Consider the following 19,809-nt stretch of genomic DNA (forward strand, 5'->3'; position numbering starts at 1 on the left):
TTTTACCTTTGTTCTTATTTTTTTATGACATTCCTGCTCTTTTATTCTGTTTTGTATCACCACTCCTGTTTGCAAAACTTCAAAAACCCATAAATGTTTATTGAGGATTCTCGGCTTTCCTAGATCTTCCCCATGACCTGAAATGGTGGCCCCCAGGGTGCTATTTCAGGATTCATATTCTGTAGGTGGTGACAGGTGCAGTGTACATTGCCGGTGTATGGGGACAGGGCTCTGCGGGAGGAAGGGGTTAAACCCCCTAGCCGCCTGGCCCTTTAAGAGGCGCATCCCTTCCCCCTCCCTGCAGCGGCGCTATTGGCCGGCTCCCCTGTCACTCTCCGCCGGGAGCGCTGCTTCCTCTTTGAAAATGTTGCAAGTTTGCAAGAGATCGTGGGATTCTTCAATCGGCTGGTGCCCGGAGTCGCTCGCTGGTCGGTGGGCATAGACTGGGCACTGGGATCCCTGCAGCCCTTGTAAAGTTACCGGCACTGCCAAGGGGGCTCCGCCGCACGTGACTGCCGTGGATTTAGGGGGGGAGCGGGCACGAGCTTGGCACCTGCTGGAACTCTGCGGATATTAGGCGAGCCCCCCTCAGGATGCCATGGGACCTGCTGGTGACTTGAAGAAGAGTCGCATCTGTTGGTAGAAGAAGGGAAAGGGGCTCCTGCCTGGCATTGGGGACACATGCCAGTGTGCGTCTAGGAGGACCTGCTGGATCATGGGCACCGGAGTGTGCAGCAGGAGGCAGAAGAGTCTGCTCCACACCGGGCTCTGCCTGCTGGCACTGCTGGGGCTGGGCAGCGGGCTCTTCTTCTACAACTACATGCTGAATAAGGCCAGTGCATCCGAGGCTCAGGCTGCCAGGTCCAAGCAGCAGCAAGAGACCCTGTCTGCCCAGCTGCAAGGTAAGCAGGAGCTGGGCATGGTCCCTGGCACGGGAAGGGTTGCTTCTGCTGTTTGTAGTTTCTGATGGGCAGCCAGAGCTTTTAATTTAATTAGCCAGGCAGGGAGATAAACCGTGCAGCCATATGCCACCCCCTCCTCTCTCCTGCCAAGGGGCTGGAAGCGAAGTTCAAAAGTTCCAAGGAAGAGGGTGAGAGTCAGGAGTGGCCTGGCAGCGGGCAGACATAGTTGGCATCCTCTTGTTTTGCACATGTGTTGGTGTGTAGTAGAAATAGCTGAATGGCACGGTGATCTGGCCAGAGATGCCAAGCGGCATATATTCAGGACCCTCAATACCAAGAATAATGGGGGTTTGTATATTACAGGTAGGGGGTCTCCCAACTATGGCTTTTCATCTTTTATGAAACTACAACTCCCAGCATGCTCGCAACAGCTGGAGAGCCGTACTTTCCACACTAACATTATGCGCTCACAGTATCATTTCCGTGGATTTAGGCTAGGTCTACACGACGACATTTGTTGCGCGACAATTTTTATAATGGCAGTCTATGGTGTCGCACTGCGACATGCTGCGACGCGACAGTCGCAGAAAATCCATTTGAGATGGATTTTTCTGCGACTGTCGCGTCGCTGTCGCAGTATGTTGCAGTGCGACACCATAGACTGCCATTATAAAAATTGTCACGCGACATTGGTGCAACTAAATCTAGCGCGACAAATGTTGCAGTGTAGTCGTGTCCTATCTGTCACGTGACTTATTGTCGTCGTGTAGACCTAGCCCTACTGCTAATCCAATGTGGGGCTGATTAACCATTTGTGCACATGAAAAGACCTTCGTCGCTAGGACAGACTTATTGACTGCAATCATCCAAAAGCAGCCCCTGCAGAGAAAACGGAGATTAGGCAGAGTTCACACAGGCGTCTTCCTTTCCAATTTTTCAGTTCGGCCATAGGATAAGAAAAACTAAAATGACCGTCACATGACCCCCATTGACTATTATCATATTACCAGAAAACATAGACCCAGATTTACTAATGTGTCTGCCCCAACTATCTGTCTAAAAAAAAAAGTAGCACAATTTGCCACATCTAAGTTTGCTACGCAGTTTTTACCTGTCAAGCTTGGCAATGGGTGGGGCTTAGCAAAAGTGGGTGTGGTTTTATGGGAGAGGGTGTGGCCTGATATGGACCATTTTGCGCCAAAATTTTGGCAAGATTCTGGCCTATAAATCTGCCTCAAAGTAAGCCAATAGTTGTAGAGTCAGAGAAAAGTGTCTGTCCCTGCCCCAGATGTATCATCCAGCCTGAGCTCCTGCGATGAATCCGCAGCAGGTCTGAGCTTACACCATCTATAGGATTAGTAAATCTGGACCACATTGCTGCAACAGGGGCTAAAAGTGCAGCCTCCAAAGCAGATACAGATAAAGCCTTGAACACTGAAGGCTTGAGTTTCCTGCAGAGTACTTTTCAGCCTGTGACAGAGTCTGCAGAGCCATTTCCTTATCATTCGAGGGCAGGAGATTTCAAGGGGTTATCCGAGACTATAAAAAGCTCTCCCCACCCCCCCCCGCACGCCGGGCCCCTCACAGGGAATATATAGCGGGGAGAGGGGAGGCCTCTTGTGTGATTGATTGGTTCCGGATGCGTTCAGGGTACGTTCAGTGAAACTCGCACCATTTTGCAAGCAACTTCAGTCAGTTCAGTCTTTTCCGCGCGGGTGCAATGTGTTTTGATGCGTTTTTCACTCGCGTGATAAAAAAATTGAAGGTTTACAAACAACATCTCTTAGGCTAGTTTCACACTAGCGGCAGGACGGATCCGACAGGCTGTTCACCATGTCGGATCCGTCCTGCGGCTATTTCGCCGTGCCCGCGGACCGCCGCTCCGTCCCCATTGACTACAATGGGGACGGGGGCGGAGCTCCGGCGCAGCACGGCGGTGCACGGAGAAAGCCGCCGGACTAAAAAGCCTGACATGCAGTAATTTTAGTCCGGCGGCCTTTCTCCGTGCAGCGCCGTGCTGCGCCGGAGCTCCGCCCCCGTCCCCATTGTAGTTAATGGGGACGGAGCGGCGGTCCGCGGGCACGGCGAAATAGCCGCAGGACGGATCCGACATGGTGAACAGCCTGTCGGATCCGTCCTGCCGCAAGTGTGAAAGTACCCTTAGTAACCATCAGTGAAAAACTCATTGCACCCGCACTTGCTTGCAGATGCAATGCGTTTTTCACTGAAGCCCCAATCACTTCTATGGGGCCAGGGCTGCGTGAAAAACGCAGAATATAGAACATGCAGAACGGATGCTCATGTACACAGACCTATTGAAATGAATGGGTCCGTATTCCGTGCGGGCGCAATGCGTTCACGTCACGCATTGCACCCGCGCGGAAAACTCGCTTATGTGAAAGGGGCCTAAGTATATTCAATGTAAGGGGCCCGGCATATGGGGGAGCTTTTTACGGTCTCAGATAACCCCTTTAATCTGTAATGATGGGGGGCAGCTCTGTTGTACTGTGGGAGACCCAAATAAAGCAGATTAACGACAGAGTGCACATGATTGTGCACTGTATGCGGCTTCTTCACCAGCCCCTGGTTTATGGGGGAGGGGGCTGTGCTTCATGGAGACTGTTGGAGCGGTTCCGATTCTAAAAATCCCCCCCCCCACAATGCCCGGGCCCCTCATACTTGCCTCGCTGCAGCGGCCGTGCAGGGATCCGGTGTGATGTGGGTTTCGGGGAGCGAGGTAAGTATGATCTATTTTTAGACTTGGATAACACCTTTAAGTTTATGGTTCTATTCCCATGGCAGTTTTTATTTTTATTTATTTTTATATTTTTATCGGCAAGTGAATAGTGGCCATAAAAAATAGAACATGTCCTCTTTTTGGCTGTTTGTACCGCCAGACAGACCCCATTGAAATTGTTTAGACAAGAGTGCCCTGTCGACGACTGTTAAAAACGCATACACTGTGGTTAAAATAAAAACTCGTCTCATCCACCTGAACGCATGGGGGCAAACCCCTCACAGAATAGTCAGTAACAACTTTATCTCAATGTGATTTTGTAGTAAAAAGATCAGAGGCAAAGAGCATTATCAATCATGTCAATGCTCCGTGTCTCTGCTGTCCGGAGCGGGGCCTGGCTCTCTTTCACGCAGAAGATTACATGCGCGGCATCCGTTCGTGTGAAAGAGCCCTAACACCTCTACAAGCTGATATCTAATTAAAGGGTCACTGAGTTAAAAAAAAAAAAAAACTTTTGATATATCAGACCAGCATATCTGAGTGTTGAGACCCCACCGATCGCTAGAATGAGGAGAGAGAAGAGCTTGCTCCTCACTGCAGAGGACAGAATCGAGATGGGTCTCATATACTTCTATTGGAGAGAGCGCACAATATGCAAGTGCTTCTCTCTCCTCGTTCTAGTGATCGGTGAGGATCTCAGCACTCAGACCCCCACCGATCAAAACTTTTAATATGTTGTGATGACATAAAGCCTTATAGGAGGCTTCATTCACTTCTCCTCTCTGGAGTCTATTCCTGAGAACAGTCAGATCTCCTGTTTATAGCAAGTACTTGTCACCCCCCCCCATGAAATAGCAATACTGGAGCATATTTTCTTAGAACTCTGTATTGTGCCATCCTCTCCTCCTTGGTATGTATGAAAAAAAATTGACAATGAAATAGTAACTATATGTCCATGAAAACTGGGCACAAATGAAAACCTTCAGTCGATTCAAGATATTGTACTGGTAGTAACAAAATGTAACACAGGAGAGCAAACCTCGGGTTGCTCTGGGTAACACGGATTTTTGTATTTTTCCGTGTCTGGTGAGGCTTGTATTCCGCAGGATTTATTGACTTGTGTTCATGGCTCATTAATTGTTATAGGCAGGAGTCATCAACATAATGTAATGGATCAATAGAACAGCTTGAGGAAATGGCTTCAATGCAATTTTTTTCTCCTAAAATCCATATATAAAATATGTAGGAGATGTGGCCTCGTCTGGAAGGAGGTATTTGTAGACTGTCGTGTTGGAGCATACATGGGATTTGTGTTCGGTATTATGCTTGGGCAGCCCGAGTGTGCTCACCCAGTGCCGTCATCGATGTGAGTGTCCAGGATCTGTAAGTGGTCAGGCACTGTGATATTCTGTCAGTATCGGGTATCATAGACTGGTGTACAAATATCGCTTACGTATACCATATTGCAGTATTCTGAGCTACCGGGGGGGGGGGGATCCTTCATTCAGGACTTCCCCCAAGTAGTCAGGGTTAGCAACTATCACAAAGAACGCCCATCCCCGGGGGACCCCACATGACTGCCATTTATAGACAGCCTGCTGATTTGGATATGTATTATGTAATGCTTAATTTACCCTGTGGTGGCGCTGCAGGGAAACTTAAAGGGGTTGTCTCATCATGGACAATGGGGGCACATCGCTGGGCTATGCCCCCATTGTCTTATTGGTGCGGACCCCACCGCTGGGACCCACACCTATATCGAGAACAGAGCCCCACAAGTGAAGGAGGGCGCACTGCGCATGTGCAGCCACCCTCCATTCATTTTCTATGGGGCCGTCGAAAAATGACTGAACGCTGGCTTGGCTATTTCCGTCTGCCCCATAGAAATGAATGGGAGCGGACGCGGATTGTCATCCGCGTCCGTTTTTTTTCCTATCATTTGCAAGGCAAACTTGTCTTTTAGATTTTTTTTTTTTTTTTTTTTTTTTTTTTTTTTTTTTTTTCACTTTCCTTCATGTCCTCCAAAAATCAAGGAAGGCACACGGAAACAAAAACGGATCACGGAACAACGGAACCCCGTTTTGCGGACCGTAAAAAAAATTCTGTCGTGTGCATGAGGCCTTATCCATAAGAATCCCATTATGGATTTTGCTACCATGGACCATAATTGAAGTCTATAAGAGGCACTCCGTATTGCATTCCGTATGCTGGCCATATACTTCTTTTATAACGGAGTGCCTCTTATAGACTTCCGTGGTACATGCCGTCATAGAATTCCGTTATGGTCCGTAGTAGAGGAATCTATGACTGGAACTTGTACGGCGAACTTGAAAACGCACGTTTGCTCAACACTAGTCTACTCTCTTCCACAATTCGGACTAGAATAGGGCATGTTCTATAATGTGCAGAACAGCCACCCGAATCCACAAAAAATGCAGGTGCGTGCACGGTTCCATAGAAATAAATGGGTCAATGTGCTTTCATCAAAAAATGTGGACAGCACACTGGTGGAAAATATGCTCATGTGCGTGAGGTCTAATAGTTTTAAATAGATTCGATCTACAACAGCCCCTGCGCCGAGCCTAATGGGCGTTGGACATCCTCATGCTTCGGACAAATGTTACCTCTGCACTAGGGGTGGGCGATATAGGCGATATGCGATATTAATTTGGGCCACGATATGGATTTTCGCCATATCGCCTATATCGCCGTACTGCAATATCACCACCTGAATCATTACCTTTAGCTTCTTTTGGACTCCGCAATAGCGCTGTAGTACTGGCCAGGGGCAGGGCCGGCGTGCGCACAGCGTCAGGCCGCTGAGCTGACGCTGTGTGTGACGTCAGTGAGCTCCCGCCAGTGCTGGAAGAAGACGCCACACCGCGGACTCCATTAACCAGCCGCTGCCGAGCCGTGCGCGCACCCTGGCCTGCAGGAAAGGTAAGTGTTATCACAGCTGCTGTCGCTCTTGTAGGGGGGCTGTCTGGGACTCTGTGTCGACTGCGGAGGATCGGAGGGGGTACTCTGTCGAGGTGTGGAGGTGGGGGGGTGGTTGGTTAGAGAAAACGGATAAGGAAAGGATGGCCATGGATGGGGGCTGATGCCTCAGAAGTGAATGATAATCTTCTGCTGATGGCCTGAGAGTCTAAGACCATGATGGCATGATGCTCTCTGAATGTATAGCAGCCGCAGGGGAGGAGAGTGAGACGCATGAAGTCCGATGATGTGATGGCAAATCCAAATGCCACATTATCTGATTCTGGCACTGGGCCACTGGCTCACACTGCTGGGGGACACATGTCTGATCTGATGGCCACATTATGTGATGGCACTGGCTCACACTGCTGGGGGACACATGTCTGATCTGATGGCCACATTATCTGATGGCACTGGCTCACTGCTGCTGGCGGACACATCTCTGATGGCAAATGCCACATGGGGTTGAGATCGAGTCTGATTGGCACTGCCACTGACTCACTTCTGGGGGACAGGACACAAGTCTGATGATGGCAAAATGCAAATGCCACATGGGGCTGATCTGATGGCACTGGCTCAAATGCTGGGGGGGCCATGTCTGATGTGTCCCCCAGTGCGCCAGTGCCATCAGATCCTCCCCATGGCATTTGCAGTCATCAGACATGTGTCCCCCAGCAGTGAGCCAGTGCCATCAGATTAGCCCCATGTGGCATTTGCCATCAGACATGTGTCCCCCAGCAGTGAGCCAGTGCCATCAGATTAGCCCCATGTGGCATTTGCCATCAGACATGTGTCCCCCAGCAGTGAGCCAGTGCCATCAGATTAGCCCCATGGCATTTGCACAGTCATCACACAGTCTGATAGAAGATGATGGCACTGGCTCTGGGGGACATGTCTGATGATGGCAATTGGCTAATGCCATGGGTCTACTCTGTCTGACGCTGACTGACAGCAAATGGCCGCTGAATCTGATCGCTGATGATTTGCTAGCTATACAATGAATTGAATACCACAAAAAAATATTGTTTTTAAAAAGCAATTAGCGATACGTTAGTAATAGTTTAAGAGATGGTTTGTCTTATTAGAGACGAGTACTCGATTCGATTGCTAAAATAGTTTCCTGCAGGTGCCCTATATGTCATCAAGATCAACTTCATGGAGGAGCTTACAGCATGTGGGGAGGAGGAGCCGGAGGTGCTCATAAAGAAGACCGGTGCAACATCTGTCATATGGACCTGGTTTGGGTTTAAGGAGTCGGATGTGGAGCAGAAAAATATAATCTGCAAAATATGCCGGGCGACAATAATTGCGAAGAGAGGGAATACAACCAATTTGTTTCATCACCTCAAAATGAAGCACGTTTTGGAATACCAAGATAGCCAAAAACTGCGCCCTCCTCCACAAACGGCCAGTCAGTCTATTGGAAAGAAAAAAGGTGGCCCTGCCGGGCCTGCCCACCAGCAGACCGATATTGTGAAAGCATTTTCTAAAGGCACTCCGTATGACAAAAAAAATCGGCGGTGGATTGATATTACAAATGCCATTACCCTGTACCTGTGTAAGGACATGGTGCCGTTTCTTACAGTGGAGAAAAGCGGCTTTCAGAACATGATTAAGACACTTGATCCACGTTACGAGGTACCTAGCCGCAAATACTTTAGCCAAACTGAAGTGCCCAAACTGTATGACAAAGTCCGCGAGCAAGTAAAGAACGAACTCCGGAGCATAAAATACTATGCAACTACTACGGACTTGTGGTCAAGTCGCACAATGGAGCCTTACATTAGTCTCACAATCCACTTCATCAATGACGAGTGGAAGTTGTGCAGCAGATGCCTACAGACATCTTATTTTCCCGAGGATCATACAGGTGAACTGATATCTCAGGGATTGAAGGAAGCGCTCGAGTCATGGGGACTTAAAGAAGAGTTACAAGTCTGCATAACCACCGACAATGGCGCAAATATTGTGAAAGCAGTGGAAATTAACGGCTGGACAAGACTGCAGTGCTTTGGTCACAGGCTCCACCTCGCCATAGGTAGGTAGACGACCTGTATCTTTTAGTCCTAGACTAGTTACATTATGCAGGGGTTGATGTGCTGCTAACGATATACAATTTTGTCCTTAGAGAGAAGTGTGAGAGACGCCCGTGTTGAACATGCCATTGGCAAATGTAAGAAAATAGTGAGTGCCTTTTCTTACACTTGGAAAAGGAAGAGAGAAATGGCTAATGCCCAGGCTGAGCTAAACCTGCCTCCTCACCGCCTCATCACTGAAACACCAACAAGATGGGGGTCTCGACAACAGATGATTCAGCGGCTGCTCGAACAAGAGAAGGCCATATCACAGGTCCTGAAAGCAGACCGGAAAACCAGGCACCTGGTACCAACTTGGCAGGACATTGATGTGTTGGAATCTATGAACAAGACCCTCAGTCCCCTGTTGGAGTTTACAGATGCTCTGTCTGGAGAAGAGTATGTGAGTGTGTCGACTGTCAAACCTGTGCTTCACCTTCTAAACAACACAGTTCTTCCTCTAGCTGATGATGACATTGACACAGAACTGACGAAGGACATGAAGACAGCCATCCTCAAGTATTTAAATGAGAAGTACTCGGACGTTGCAACTGATGACCTCCTGGATATGGCCTCCTTGGTCGACCCACGCTTCAGATCATCATATATAGCAGATGACCGAAGAGAGTTCATCTTTACAAAGGCAGCAGCAGAAATTCAGGCACTGCTAGAGAATCAAGCTGTGTCTGCCACAGAGTCACCACCATCACACACAAGCACAGGAGCTGATGGAGAAGCCCAGAAAGAACCCAAGAGGAGTAAACGAAGTCTGGGCAGCTTTTTAAAAAATGCATCTGCTCAGCCTGGCCCAGCCGCCCTCACCGACAGAGAAGCGATTAAAATTGAGCTTAAGAGTTACCTGCAGGCACTGGATGTAGAAGGAGAAGCTGACCCACTGGAGTGGTGGAGGTTGCACCAGGCTAATTTTCCCAGGGTGGCAAGCCTAGCCAAGAAATATCTTTGCATTCCTGCCACAAGTGCCCCTTCAGAAAGGGCATTCAGCACCAGTGGCAATATAGTAACATGCCACCGATCTGCACTGAAGCCCGAGACTGTGGACAAACTTGTGTTCCTGGCGAAAAACCTTGGCTGAAGTGTATTTTACTGCATTATGTAATTGACAGGACCCCTCAGGAGGCGTGCAACGCTATACTCCTTCATTTATTATCTCCTTGATGACTCCAGAGGACCTGAGCGTTACGCACCCGAGGCCACTGAATAGTTTTATTGAGAGATTCTACTTTATTGATATATCCTTTAAAATCACTAGTGTTAGACAAGGAAGTGGAACTCAAAAATGTGATATAAACTGAACTCCCTGAGTAATTTTTTTAGGGAAGGGACGTGGCCTCCCTCAGTAATTTTAATCACATTTTTGAGTTCCTTGTCTAACACGAAGTGATTTTAAAGGATATCAATAAAGTAGAATTTTAATAAAACTATTCAGTGAGTGTGCGAAGGTAACGCTCGCTCAGGTCCTCTGGACCAATAAGGAGATATTAAATGTAACGGCACGCAAGGCTGATGTTCAGTCGCACTCGCACTACATTTTGATTTGCAAGTTTGCAATTTGTTATATATTTAAAGGGAACCTGTACTGTCCTGTCCTGTCATCACCTTTATGCTGACCTCACTGACACAGCGCAGCATAAAATAATGACAAAAATGCTGATTTCAGCAGTGTGTCACTCATCAGCTAAAAGTAAGTGGTTGCTGAGAACCAGTGTCATAAACATTGCAGTCCAGGCCTCGAAAATAGTCAAATCTACCTGAGAAGAGTCCTGGGACGGTTATTCATATTCTCCTTCTCCTGCTCTCCACCATCAGCTGATGATTGGCAGTTCTCTCCTAGAAAGAAAGGGAGCTAGGCAGAAGCCTGTCATTCATCAGCAGGGGGGCAGGGAGAGCAGGAATTCATGAATAACCAGGACTCTTCTCAGGTGGCCGGGACTCTCTTCCAGGCCCAGTCTGTAATGAGTGTGATGTGATGTTGGTTCTCGGGCAACCACTTACTTTTAAACTACACAGACTGATGAAATCAACTCACCTGTCCTTACTTTATGCTGCCCAGACTAACAGCAGCACAAAGTTGATGACACTTGTCAAGTTCCCTTTAACTGTTTACCGTAAAGAAACCTGTTGAACTTGAAGGCTTTTTCGTTCAAATATGTGCAGCTTTTTATTTTTGTGCAATATAAGTAAGGGCTCGTTCGTTAACACATCACTGTTTCTCCTTTCCGTTCTCCAGCTCCGTTAAAGAGCAGGAGAACTGAAAGGACGGATTCTGCAGTTAACTGACCACTAACTGAGCGTAACAGAGCCTAAAGACCCCATAGACTATAATGGGGTCCGTTCAGTGTCCGCTAAGAACGAAAGTGCACTACTTTTGTCTCCGCTCAAAAATCATGTTCTGAGCGGACACAGAACGGACCCCATTATAGTCTATGGGGTCTTTAGGCTCTGTTACGCTCAGTTAGTGGTCAGTTATGTGCCGAATCCGTCCTTTCCGTTCTCCTGCTCCTCAACCGAGCCAAAAAGGAGAAACGGCGATGTGAATGGAGGGGGGCCTAAGTAATCAGGATATGAGGAAAAGAAATGTGATGTTATTTATTTTACATTTTGCAATTTGCACTTTATTTTCAAGAAATGTGTGTTTTAATAACACTTCATCTTTACATTGTTTGGAAAAAGATGTGTTACACAATACACATATTAAAAATTTCTTGCAAAGTTTATTAATTTGCTTTTTTTGTATAAATACAGAAGAAAATAATATATCGCAATATATATCGCATATCGCACATGATTCAAATTATATCGCAATATAGATTTTAGGCCATATCGCCCACCCCTACTCTGCACCCCCTATAGCTAGTAAAGGGCTGGTTCAAGTACAGTTTTATTTTTTTTTGCACAAGATCTGTAGAATTCATGCGTATTTTCAGCTTTTATTTTGGGGTTATTGATCCGATGTCCCAGCGTCGTCTTAAATAATAATAATAATATTGGAGAGTTCCACTGAAAGGGGTTGTCCAGGCTATTACTATTGATGACGTATCCTCAGGATCAGCTGTATGAGGCAACGGCCCGCACAGTGCGCATGTGCCGCCTCCCTTCTTTCTTCCTGTCCGCTGTTGCGGTCTCTGGCAAAGACCACAGACACAGGAGGGCCCCTTGCAGACGAGCGTTCCTCCCGCAGCGAGTACGCAGCGCAGCTCCCGGCACTGCCGGGGGTCACATAGCTGTATATTATACTAGCAGTCCACTGCTTCATTGCACCTAGCCTGATTTGTATTGTTGGCGGGTAGCCACAACATTTTAACCGTTATCAGAAGCATTATATTGATTTATGATGCTATGTAACCCTTACAGTTCTGGAATGTATAGTATATAACCTGCAAGGGTTACATGGCATCATAAATCAATATAATGCTATGTGACCAGTGCTGGGAGCTGCGCTGCGGACTCGCAGCGTGACAAACGCTCGTCTGCAAGGGGACGAAGAGAGAAGGGAGATGGCACGTGCCGATCGGATATTGATGACCTATCCTGAAGATGGGTCATCAATAGTAAAAGCCCAGACAACCCCTTTATCTCGCTGCTCTATGGCAAATCCCTAATCCAGCTATGAAAATGTATCTCCTAAAATGTCAGCGTGCGACACCTTTTGAAATGGTTGTAGATTATTCTTAAGTCTGTATTTACTGAATCTGCCCGCCATTAACCCCTTTGGCACCTGGACGTAACTCGTGAGCCGAGCCTGCTCCATACACCTCCTGTGGCCAGGATCAGAGAGATCCTCAATCCCATCCATTTTACTACTCAGATGCCACGATTAATAGTGACCACGGCATCTGAATGGTTAGAGGAAAGGGGATTTTGCTTCCCTTCCTGATGCCTCAAGATAAGCATAGGCCTTTCTGATCCATCATTGTCACCTAGAGATGTTCCTTTGGTCCTTGAGGTGTTTAAGTGCTTTGTATTTCTCAGGATCTAGCTTATGTTAGTTTATTTCTTACACTTCTGCTGATCTCCGCTCTCTGCTGTCCTTGGGTCGTGAGAGGCTCCTAGAATGGTGTTCATTCTGCATGGATCAGAACTACCTGCTTTTCAATTCCTTGCCAGCTTCCTTGTAGTGGTCATCATGACTGGAGCATATAAAAAATATATAATTTTAATATACGTATATATTTTTTTTAAAGATATATCTTAGTGCCAGACTTGCCTCCCCGAAATGATTGAAAACTCTCGAAGTCTACGTTGCTAGATCCCAGGTTACATGTAAACTGTGTTCATCCCAACCTCAGTCGTCTTCCTTTGTATTAAACAAAGTGAGAACAGAAGGCATAGGGGAACCTCCAAAATTCTAATCTTTTGACCTTAAATGGGTTGACCCATCTCAGACATTCAAATTGGGTATGGGGGCACCGCACACATATATAAATTTAGTAAAAGGAGAATAATTGTGGTGGATCAGGATTCAGATGTTTTTACCTTGTTATATGGATATTTCTTTATAAGTCCTCCTTGCGGCTAAGGATAGCTCAGCTACTGGAGTGGTTCGAGGTACGGCAGTTAAACACTTGCTTGGCGGGCTTCAGGGGTTCTCTCCGCTGTAGATAACCTGCAGAATTCTACAGAAGTTTGTTTCCAAAAAAGTAATTTCCAAGGCTGGCCCCGGCCGGTGGCACAGCCTTTACTTTCAAATTGGAATTTTTTCTCGTGCTCACTGAGGAGAGCGGGTGACGTCACCTGAGCTACAATTCCTCACAGACACCATTAGAGAGGGAGTTCATCCAACGCGTTTCTAGCACTACGGTGCTCTTCGTCAGGGATTCCTCCAGGTGTCTTCTTCATCTGTCTTTTATCAGCTGCGGTGATTATCTGTTTAACCCCTACCCTGCTGTAACATAATCAGTCAAAGCCAAATAGCTCAATTTCTTTATTTAGGCCTCTGGGCTCCATTGAGTCCATATTAAAAATCCACTGTCTCTTTTTTAGACATCTGTTTAATATTGTCTCCGCCACGTATGTCCATCCTGATTATTTCAACCCCATAAAACAGAGCCTTCAAATTTACCTCTGTCGGTTTTTGTAATGCCTGGACAGGGGGTGGTCATCATTCTTCTTTTTTATGTTGTATAGGTGCTCGCTAATTCTTTTTTTCAGTGACCTTTTTAGTGCGGCCTACATAGATCTTCTCGCACGGGCATTCAATTACGTAGATGACCCCTTTTGTGTTACAAGATATGTGGTCTTTTATTTGAGATGTAAATGTACCACTTTTGTTTTCTATATTTGACCGTTTTTTTTTTTTTGTGTCTGTCTACATCCTGTGCATTTTTTACACGGATAAAAACCTGTCAGTGGGTTCTTTGGTGATTTCTTGTTAGTTATTGCAGCACATTTTTTTTGTTGGTGCGATTATGTTCCCAATATTAGCTGCCTTCTTGTATACAAATGCTGGTACTTCCGGTATTAATTCTCCGATCCATTTATCTTCCCTCAGTATGTCCCAATATCTGCCCACTATCTTCCTAAAAATGTGTGTTTGGGAGTTAAAAGGGATTATGATTGGTGGTATTTGTGTATTACCGTATTTATCCCCCTTTCTCCCTATTACTCTCCCCCAATAATTGCGTTCTTTCCAGCATCCTAATTTCATCTTTCTGCACTATCAGTTTATTCATTTCATACCCTTTGTCCTCAAATTTATTCTGTAATTTTTCTGCTTCCTTGTCATATTCTACGACCTCTGTGCAGTTTCTTCTCAAGCGCATAAATTGGCTTCTAGGGATGTTGTTTAACCACCGGGGGAGATGGCAGCTAGTTCGGGATATGTAACTGTTGGAGTCAGTGGGTTTCTCATAGGTTTTTGGTAGGATCTTGTTTTTCTCAACGTAAATTGTAAGGTCCAGGAAATTAACTTCTCTAAAACTATAATTGGGGGTGAACTCCAAATAAAACTCATTTTTATTGATATCCTCTAAAAACCTATTCAAAGTGAGTTCACCACCCCTCCAAATAAAAACCACGTCATCGATAAAACGTCGCCAGACATTGATGGCATATAACTAGGATATGCCATCAATGTTAAATAGGTGCAGGTCCCACTTCTGAGACCCACTCCTATCTCTAGAATGGGGCTCCCAAAGTGAAGGTGAGCACAACACCCATGCACAGTTTGTTGTCCATTCACTGTTATGGGAGTTCCGAATGGAGGGTGAACGAAGTGTGCCCTCCCTCAATTTGGGGAGTAGGTTCTGGAAATATGAGTGGGTTCCAGAAATAGTCAGGTCCATAAATATTGGGACATCGACACAATTCTAACATTTTTGCCTCTATACACCACCACAATGGATTTGAAATGAAACAAACAAGATGTGCTTTAGCTGCAGACTGTCAGCTTTAATTTGAGGGTATTTACATCCAAATCAGGTGAACGGTGTAGGAATTACAACTGTTTACATATGTGCCTCCCACTTGTTGAGGGACCAAAAGTAATGGGACATAATAATGATCATAAATCAAACTTTCACTTTTTAATACTTGGTTGCAAATCCTTTGCAGTCAATTACAGCCTGAAGTCTGGAACGCATAGACCTCACCAGACGCTGGGTTTCACCCCTGGTGATGCTCTGCCAGGCCTCTTCTGCAACTGTCTTCAGTTCCTGCTTGTTCTTGGGGGAATTTTCCCTTCAGTTTTGTCTTCAGCAAAGGATATGCATGCTCAATCGGATTCAGGTCAGGTGATTGACTTGGCTATTGCATAATATTCCACTTCTTTCCCTTAAACTCTTTGGATGCTTTTGCAGTATGCTTTGGGCCATTGTCCCGCTGGGTTCAGACCTGAGCGTACGCTCTGTATGCGCGATTGTACAGGTGTTTGCAATCGCGCATACAGAGACAAGCGAACGCCCATTGTCGCGCGTTCCCGCTAAAGTCTATGTACGGGAACGCGCGACAAGACGCCCCAAAGAAGCTCATGTACTTCTTGGGGCGTCGGGCATTTTACAGCGCGATCGTACGCGCTGTAAAACGCTCAGGTGAGAACCATTCCCATAGGGAATCATTGGTTCTTGCCTGTTGAGCGTTTTACAGCGCGTAGGAACGCACTGTAAAACGCTCAGGTCTGAACCCAGCCTTCATCTGCACTGTGAAGCGCCGTCCAATGAGTTCTGAAGCATTTGGCTGAATATGAGCAGATAATATTGCCCGAAACACTTCAGAATTCATCCTGCTGCTTTTGTCAGCAGTCACATCATCAATAAATACTAGAGAACCAGTTCCATTGGCAGCCATACATACCCACGCCATGACACTACCACCACCATGCTTTACTAATAGGGTGGTATGCTTAGGTTTTTTTTTTTTTTGTTTGTTTTTTTTTTTTGACCAGGGAAAGAATTCTTCGGTCATCCACCACAGTTGTTTTCCGTGGTCTTCCGGGTCTTTTGGTGTTGCTGAGCTCACCGATGCGTTCCTTCTTTTTAAGAATTTTCAAAACAGTTGTTTTGGCCACGCCTAATGTTTTTGCTATCTCTCTGATGGGTTTGTTTTGTTTTTTCAGCCTAATGATGGCTTGCTTCACTGATAGTGACAGTTCTTTTGGCTTTCATCTTGAGAGTTGACAGCAACAGATGCAAGTGGCACACTTGAAATGAACTGTGGACCTTTTTGGCCCCTTTCACACGGGCGAGTTGAACGCATTGCACCCGCACTGAATCCCGACCCATTCATTTCTATGGGGCTGTGCACATGAGCTGTGATTTTCACGCATCACTTATGAGTTGCGTGAAAATCGCAGCATGCTCTATTTTGTGCGTTTTTCATGTAACGCAGGCCCCATAGAAATGAATGGGGTTGTGTGAAAATTGCAAGCAAGTGCGGATGCGGTGCGATTTTTTTTTTTTGACGCACGGTTGCCAGGAGACGATTGGGATGGAGACCCGATCATTATTATTTTCCCTTATAACATGGTTATAAGGGAAAATAATAGCATTCTGAATACAGAATGCATAGTAAAATAGCGCTGGAGGAGTTAAAAAAATAAATAAAAATTATATTTTATATATATATATATATATATATATATATATATATATATATATATATATATATATATATATATTATATAATTTTTTTTTTTTTTTTTTTTTTAACTCTCCTTAATCCACTTGATCACGAAGCCGGCATCTCCTTCTGTCTTCATCTTAGCTGTGTGGAGGAACAGGACCTGTGGTGACGTCACTCCGGTTATCACATGATCCATCACCATGGTAAAAGATCATGTGATGACCGGAGTGACATCACCACAGGTCCTGTTACTGCACACAGCTAAGATCAAGACAGAAGGAGATGCCGGCTTCGCGATCAAGTGGACTAATGTGAGTTAAATTTTTTTATTTATTTTTTTTAACCCCTCCAGCCCTATTGTACTATGCATTCTGTATTCAGAATGCTGCTATTTTTCCCTTATAACCATGTTATATGGGAAAATAATACAATCTACAGAACACCGATCCCAAGTCCGAACTTCTGTGAAGAAGTTCGGGTACCAAGTATGAGCGATTTTTTATTTTTTTTTTAAATATAATCTGCTCATTGTAATTGGGATAATGAGGGAATAAGACACACCTGGCCATGGAACAGCGAGAAGCCAAGTGTCCCATTACTTTTGGTTCCTTAACCCCTTAAGGACACATGACGTACCGGTACGGCATGTTTCCCGAGTCCTTAAGGACACATGACGTACCGGTACGTCATGGCTTTAAATAGCGATGCCGGCGCCGCGGGGGTTAATCGGAACGGGATGCCGGCTGAAATCATTCAGCCGGCATCCTGTAACAATGCGGGGGGGTCATTTGACCCCCCCGCATCGACGATCGCAGAAAACCGCAGGTCAATTCAGACCTGCGGTTTTCTGCGTTTCCGGTCCATTCGGGTGTCCTGTGACCCGATGAACCGGAAAAAGACTGCGATCGGTGGCGTAATTATACACCACCTATCGCAGTCCGAGGATTTGCAGAGGCGGAGCTGGCCCTGGTGCTGAACGCCGCTGTCCAGGGTGCTGATTGGTGCAGGGGAGAGAGGCGCGAGATTCAAACTTCCTGCGCTCCTCTCTCCCCTCCTCTTCCTGTCCAGCACCCTGACCGTGCAGCATCGTCCAGCACCAGCTCCTGTGTCCCCCTAATCGGCATCCATCACCCTCCTGCACCCATCGCCACCCAGGTAGGTTAGGGTCAGTGAGGGAGAGGCACCTTTAGGCAGGGATAGAAGGGAAAAGTTAGAAAAAAAAAAAAGCACATTTATTCTAAACTTTTTTGTTTCAGCTTTCAGACCCCAGACCCCCCCTGCCAGTTTGAACTTTATTTTTTTTTTTTCCTAACACTTGCCCATTTTTTTTGCCTGGACTTTTTAGTACGTGAACACCCGTGCCCCCACACACACGCACATAGAATAAAGGTTTACACGCACGCACATACACACGCGCACACACACACACACCCATGGCCCGCCGGGTATTCTCGGCCGAGGAGGCATATGCCCAGATTGCCTCCGACTCTGAGAGCCCCAGTGAGGATGAGGATGACCCCACGTTCCTTTTGTCATCCGCATCCTCCTCATCATCATCGGATGACGATGAGCCACCAAGGCAGCGGAGACGCCGCCAGGCGGAGCCAGGGGCCACGCATGCTAGGGATCCTGTGGCCCACCCTAGTACGAGCCGCCCTGGGGTTCGTACTGGTTTCCCAGCCCACCAAATAAGTTCACCGGAGCCCCCTGCCGATGAACTTAGCTGGTGTCCCCCAGTGGACTTTGAGCCTGAGATTCCGGATTTCGCTGGCAATCCTGGAATCCAGATTCCCACAGTGGGGTTTACTGAAATAGACTTTTTTAGTTTTTTTTTTCAGTAACCCACTGGTGAATCTGATGGTGGAGCAGACGAATCTGTACGCCCAACAGTTCGTCGCTCAAAACCCGGGCTCATTTTTGGCTAGACCCGGTGGCTGGACGCCGGTCAGTGCAGCCGAGATGAGGACATTTTGGGGCCTCGTGCTGCATATGGGTCTAGTGCAAAAACCCAGTGTCAGGCTGTACTGGAGTGGGGACGTCCTATACCAGACCCCACTGTACAGTACGGCCATGACACGCTCCCGGTTTGAGGCCATCCGGAAATGTCTGCATTATTCCGATAATGCAGCATGTCTACCCCGAGGTGATCCTGCCTATGACCGGCTGTACAAGATACGGCCGGTCATCGATCACTTTGGGGCCACATTTCAGCAGGCCTACGTACCTGGAAGGGAGGTCGCGGTTGATGAGTCTCTCGTTGCGTTCAAGGGGAGACTCAGTTTCCGCCAATACATTCCCACAAAGCGGGCGAGGTATGGCGTGAAGCTATACAAAATTTGTGAGAGTACCTCAGGGTACACTTACAAATTTCGTGTGTACGAGGGGCGAGATTCCCGGATTCAACCACCAGAATGTCCCCCCACTCTGGGTGTTACCGGGAAACTCGTGTGGGACCTTATGTACCCACTGCTGGATAAGGGTTACCACTTGTACGTGGACAACTTTTATACCAGCATTCCCTTGTTCAGGTCCCTTGCCGCCAGATCCACGTTCGCTTGTGGGACCGTGCGGAAAAATCAACGCGGCCTCCCTGCCCACCCCCTCCAGGTACCTATCCCCAGGGGTGAGACCCGTGCCCTTACCAGTGGAAGCCTGTTGCTGGTCAGGTATAAGGACAAGAGGGATGTCCTTATGCTGTCCACAATCCACGGTAACAGCACCACCCCCGTCTCTGTGCGAGGTACCGCGGCAACGGTCCTCAAGCCCGATTGTATCGTCGCCTACAATCGGTATATGGGAGGAGTTGATCTCTCTGATCAAGTCCTCAAGCCATATAATGCCATGCGCAAAACCCGGGCATGGTACAAAAAAGTTGCGGTCTACATGGTGCAGGTTGCCATGTACAACTCTTTTGTACTATCCCGAAGCGCTGGCAGCACAGGGACATTCCTCCAATTCTATGAGGCAGTCCTCAAAGACCTGATCTTTTCGGACCGGGAAAGAGCAGGCCGGAGTACCTCGGGAACTGGAGGCGCCCGGATCG

At 47.0% G+C, this 19,809-nt stretch overlaps 2 protein-coding genes across 2 annotated transcripts in view; both read left to right on the forward strand.

Annotated features, from left to right (window-relative positions):
* Window positions 1–345: 345 nt before the first annotated feature.
* The window catches only part of LOC122923431 (Golgi integral membrane protein 4-like), a 106,722-nt gene continuing 87,258 nt past the window's right edge, over window positions 346–19,809 (forward strand). The window contains exon 1 of the mRNA XM_044274241.1: window positions 346–902. Within this exon, the coding sequence (XP_044130176.1) occupies window positions 716–902 (187 nt within the window). The 5' untranslated portion in view covers window positions 346–715. The remainder of the gene's footprint in view (window positions 903–19,809) is intronic.
* Window positions 6,308–9,956, forward strand: LOC122923430 (E3 SUMO-protein ligase ZBED1-like). Its single transcript, XM_044274240.1, has 3 exons — window positions 6,308–6,579; window positions 7,742–8,653; window positions 8,744–9,956. The coding sequence occupies exons 2-3, from the start codon at window positions 7,771–7,773 to the stop codon at window positions 9,781–9,783; spliced, it is 1,923 nt and encodes a 640-aa protein (XP_044130175.1). The 5' UTR covers window positions 6,308–6,579; window positions 7,742–7,770; the 3' UTR covers window positions 9,784–9,956.

This window comes from Bufo gargarizans, unplaced genomic scaffold (assembly GCF_014858855.1).
Source record: "Bufo gargarizans isolate SCDJY-AF-19 unplaced genomic scaffold, ASM1485885v1 original_scaffold_1605_pilon, whole genome shotgun sequence".
Taxonomy (NCBI): Eukaryota; Metazoa; Chordata; class Amphibia; order Anura; family Bufonidae; genus Bufo; species Bufo gargarizans.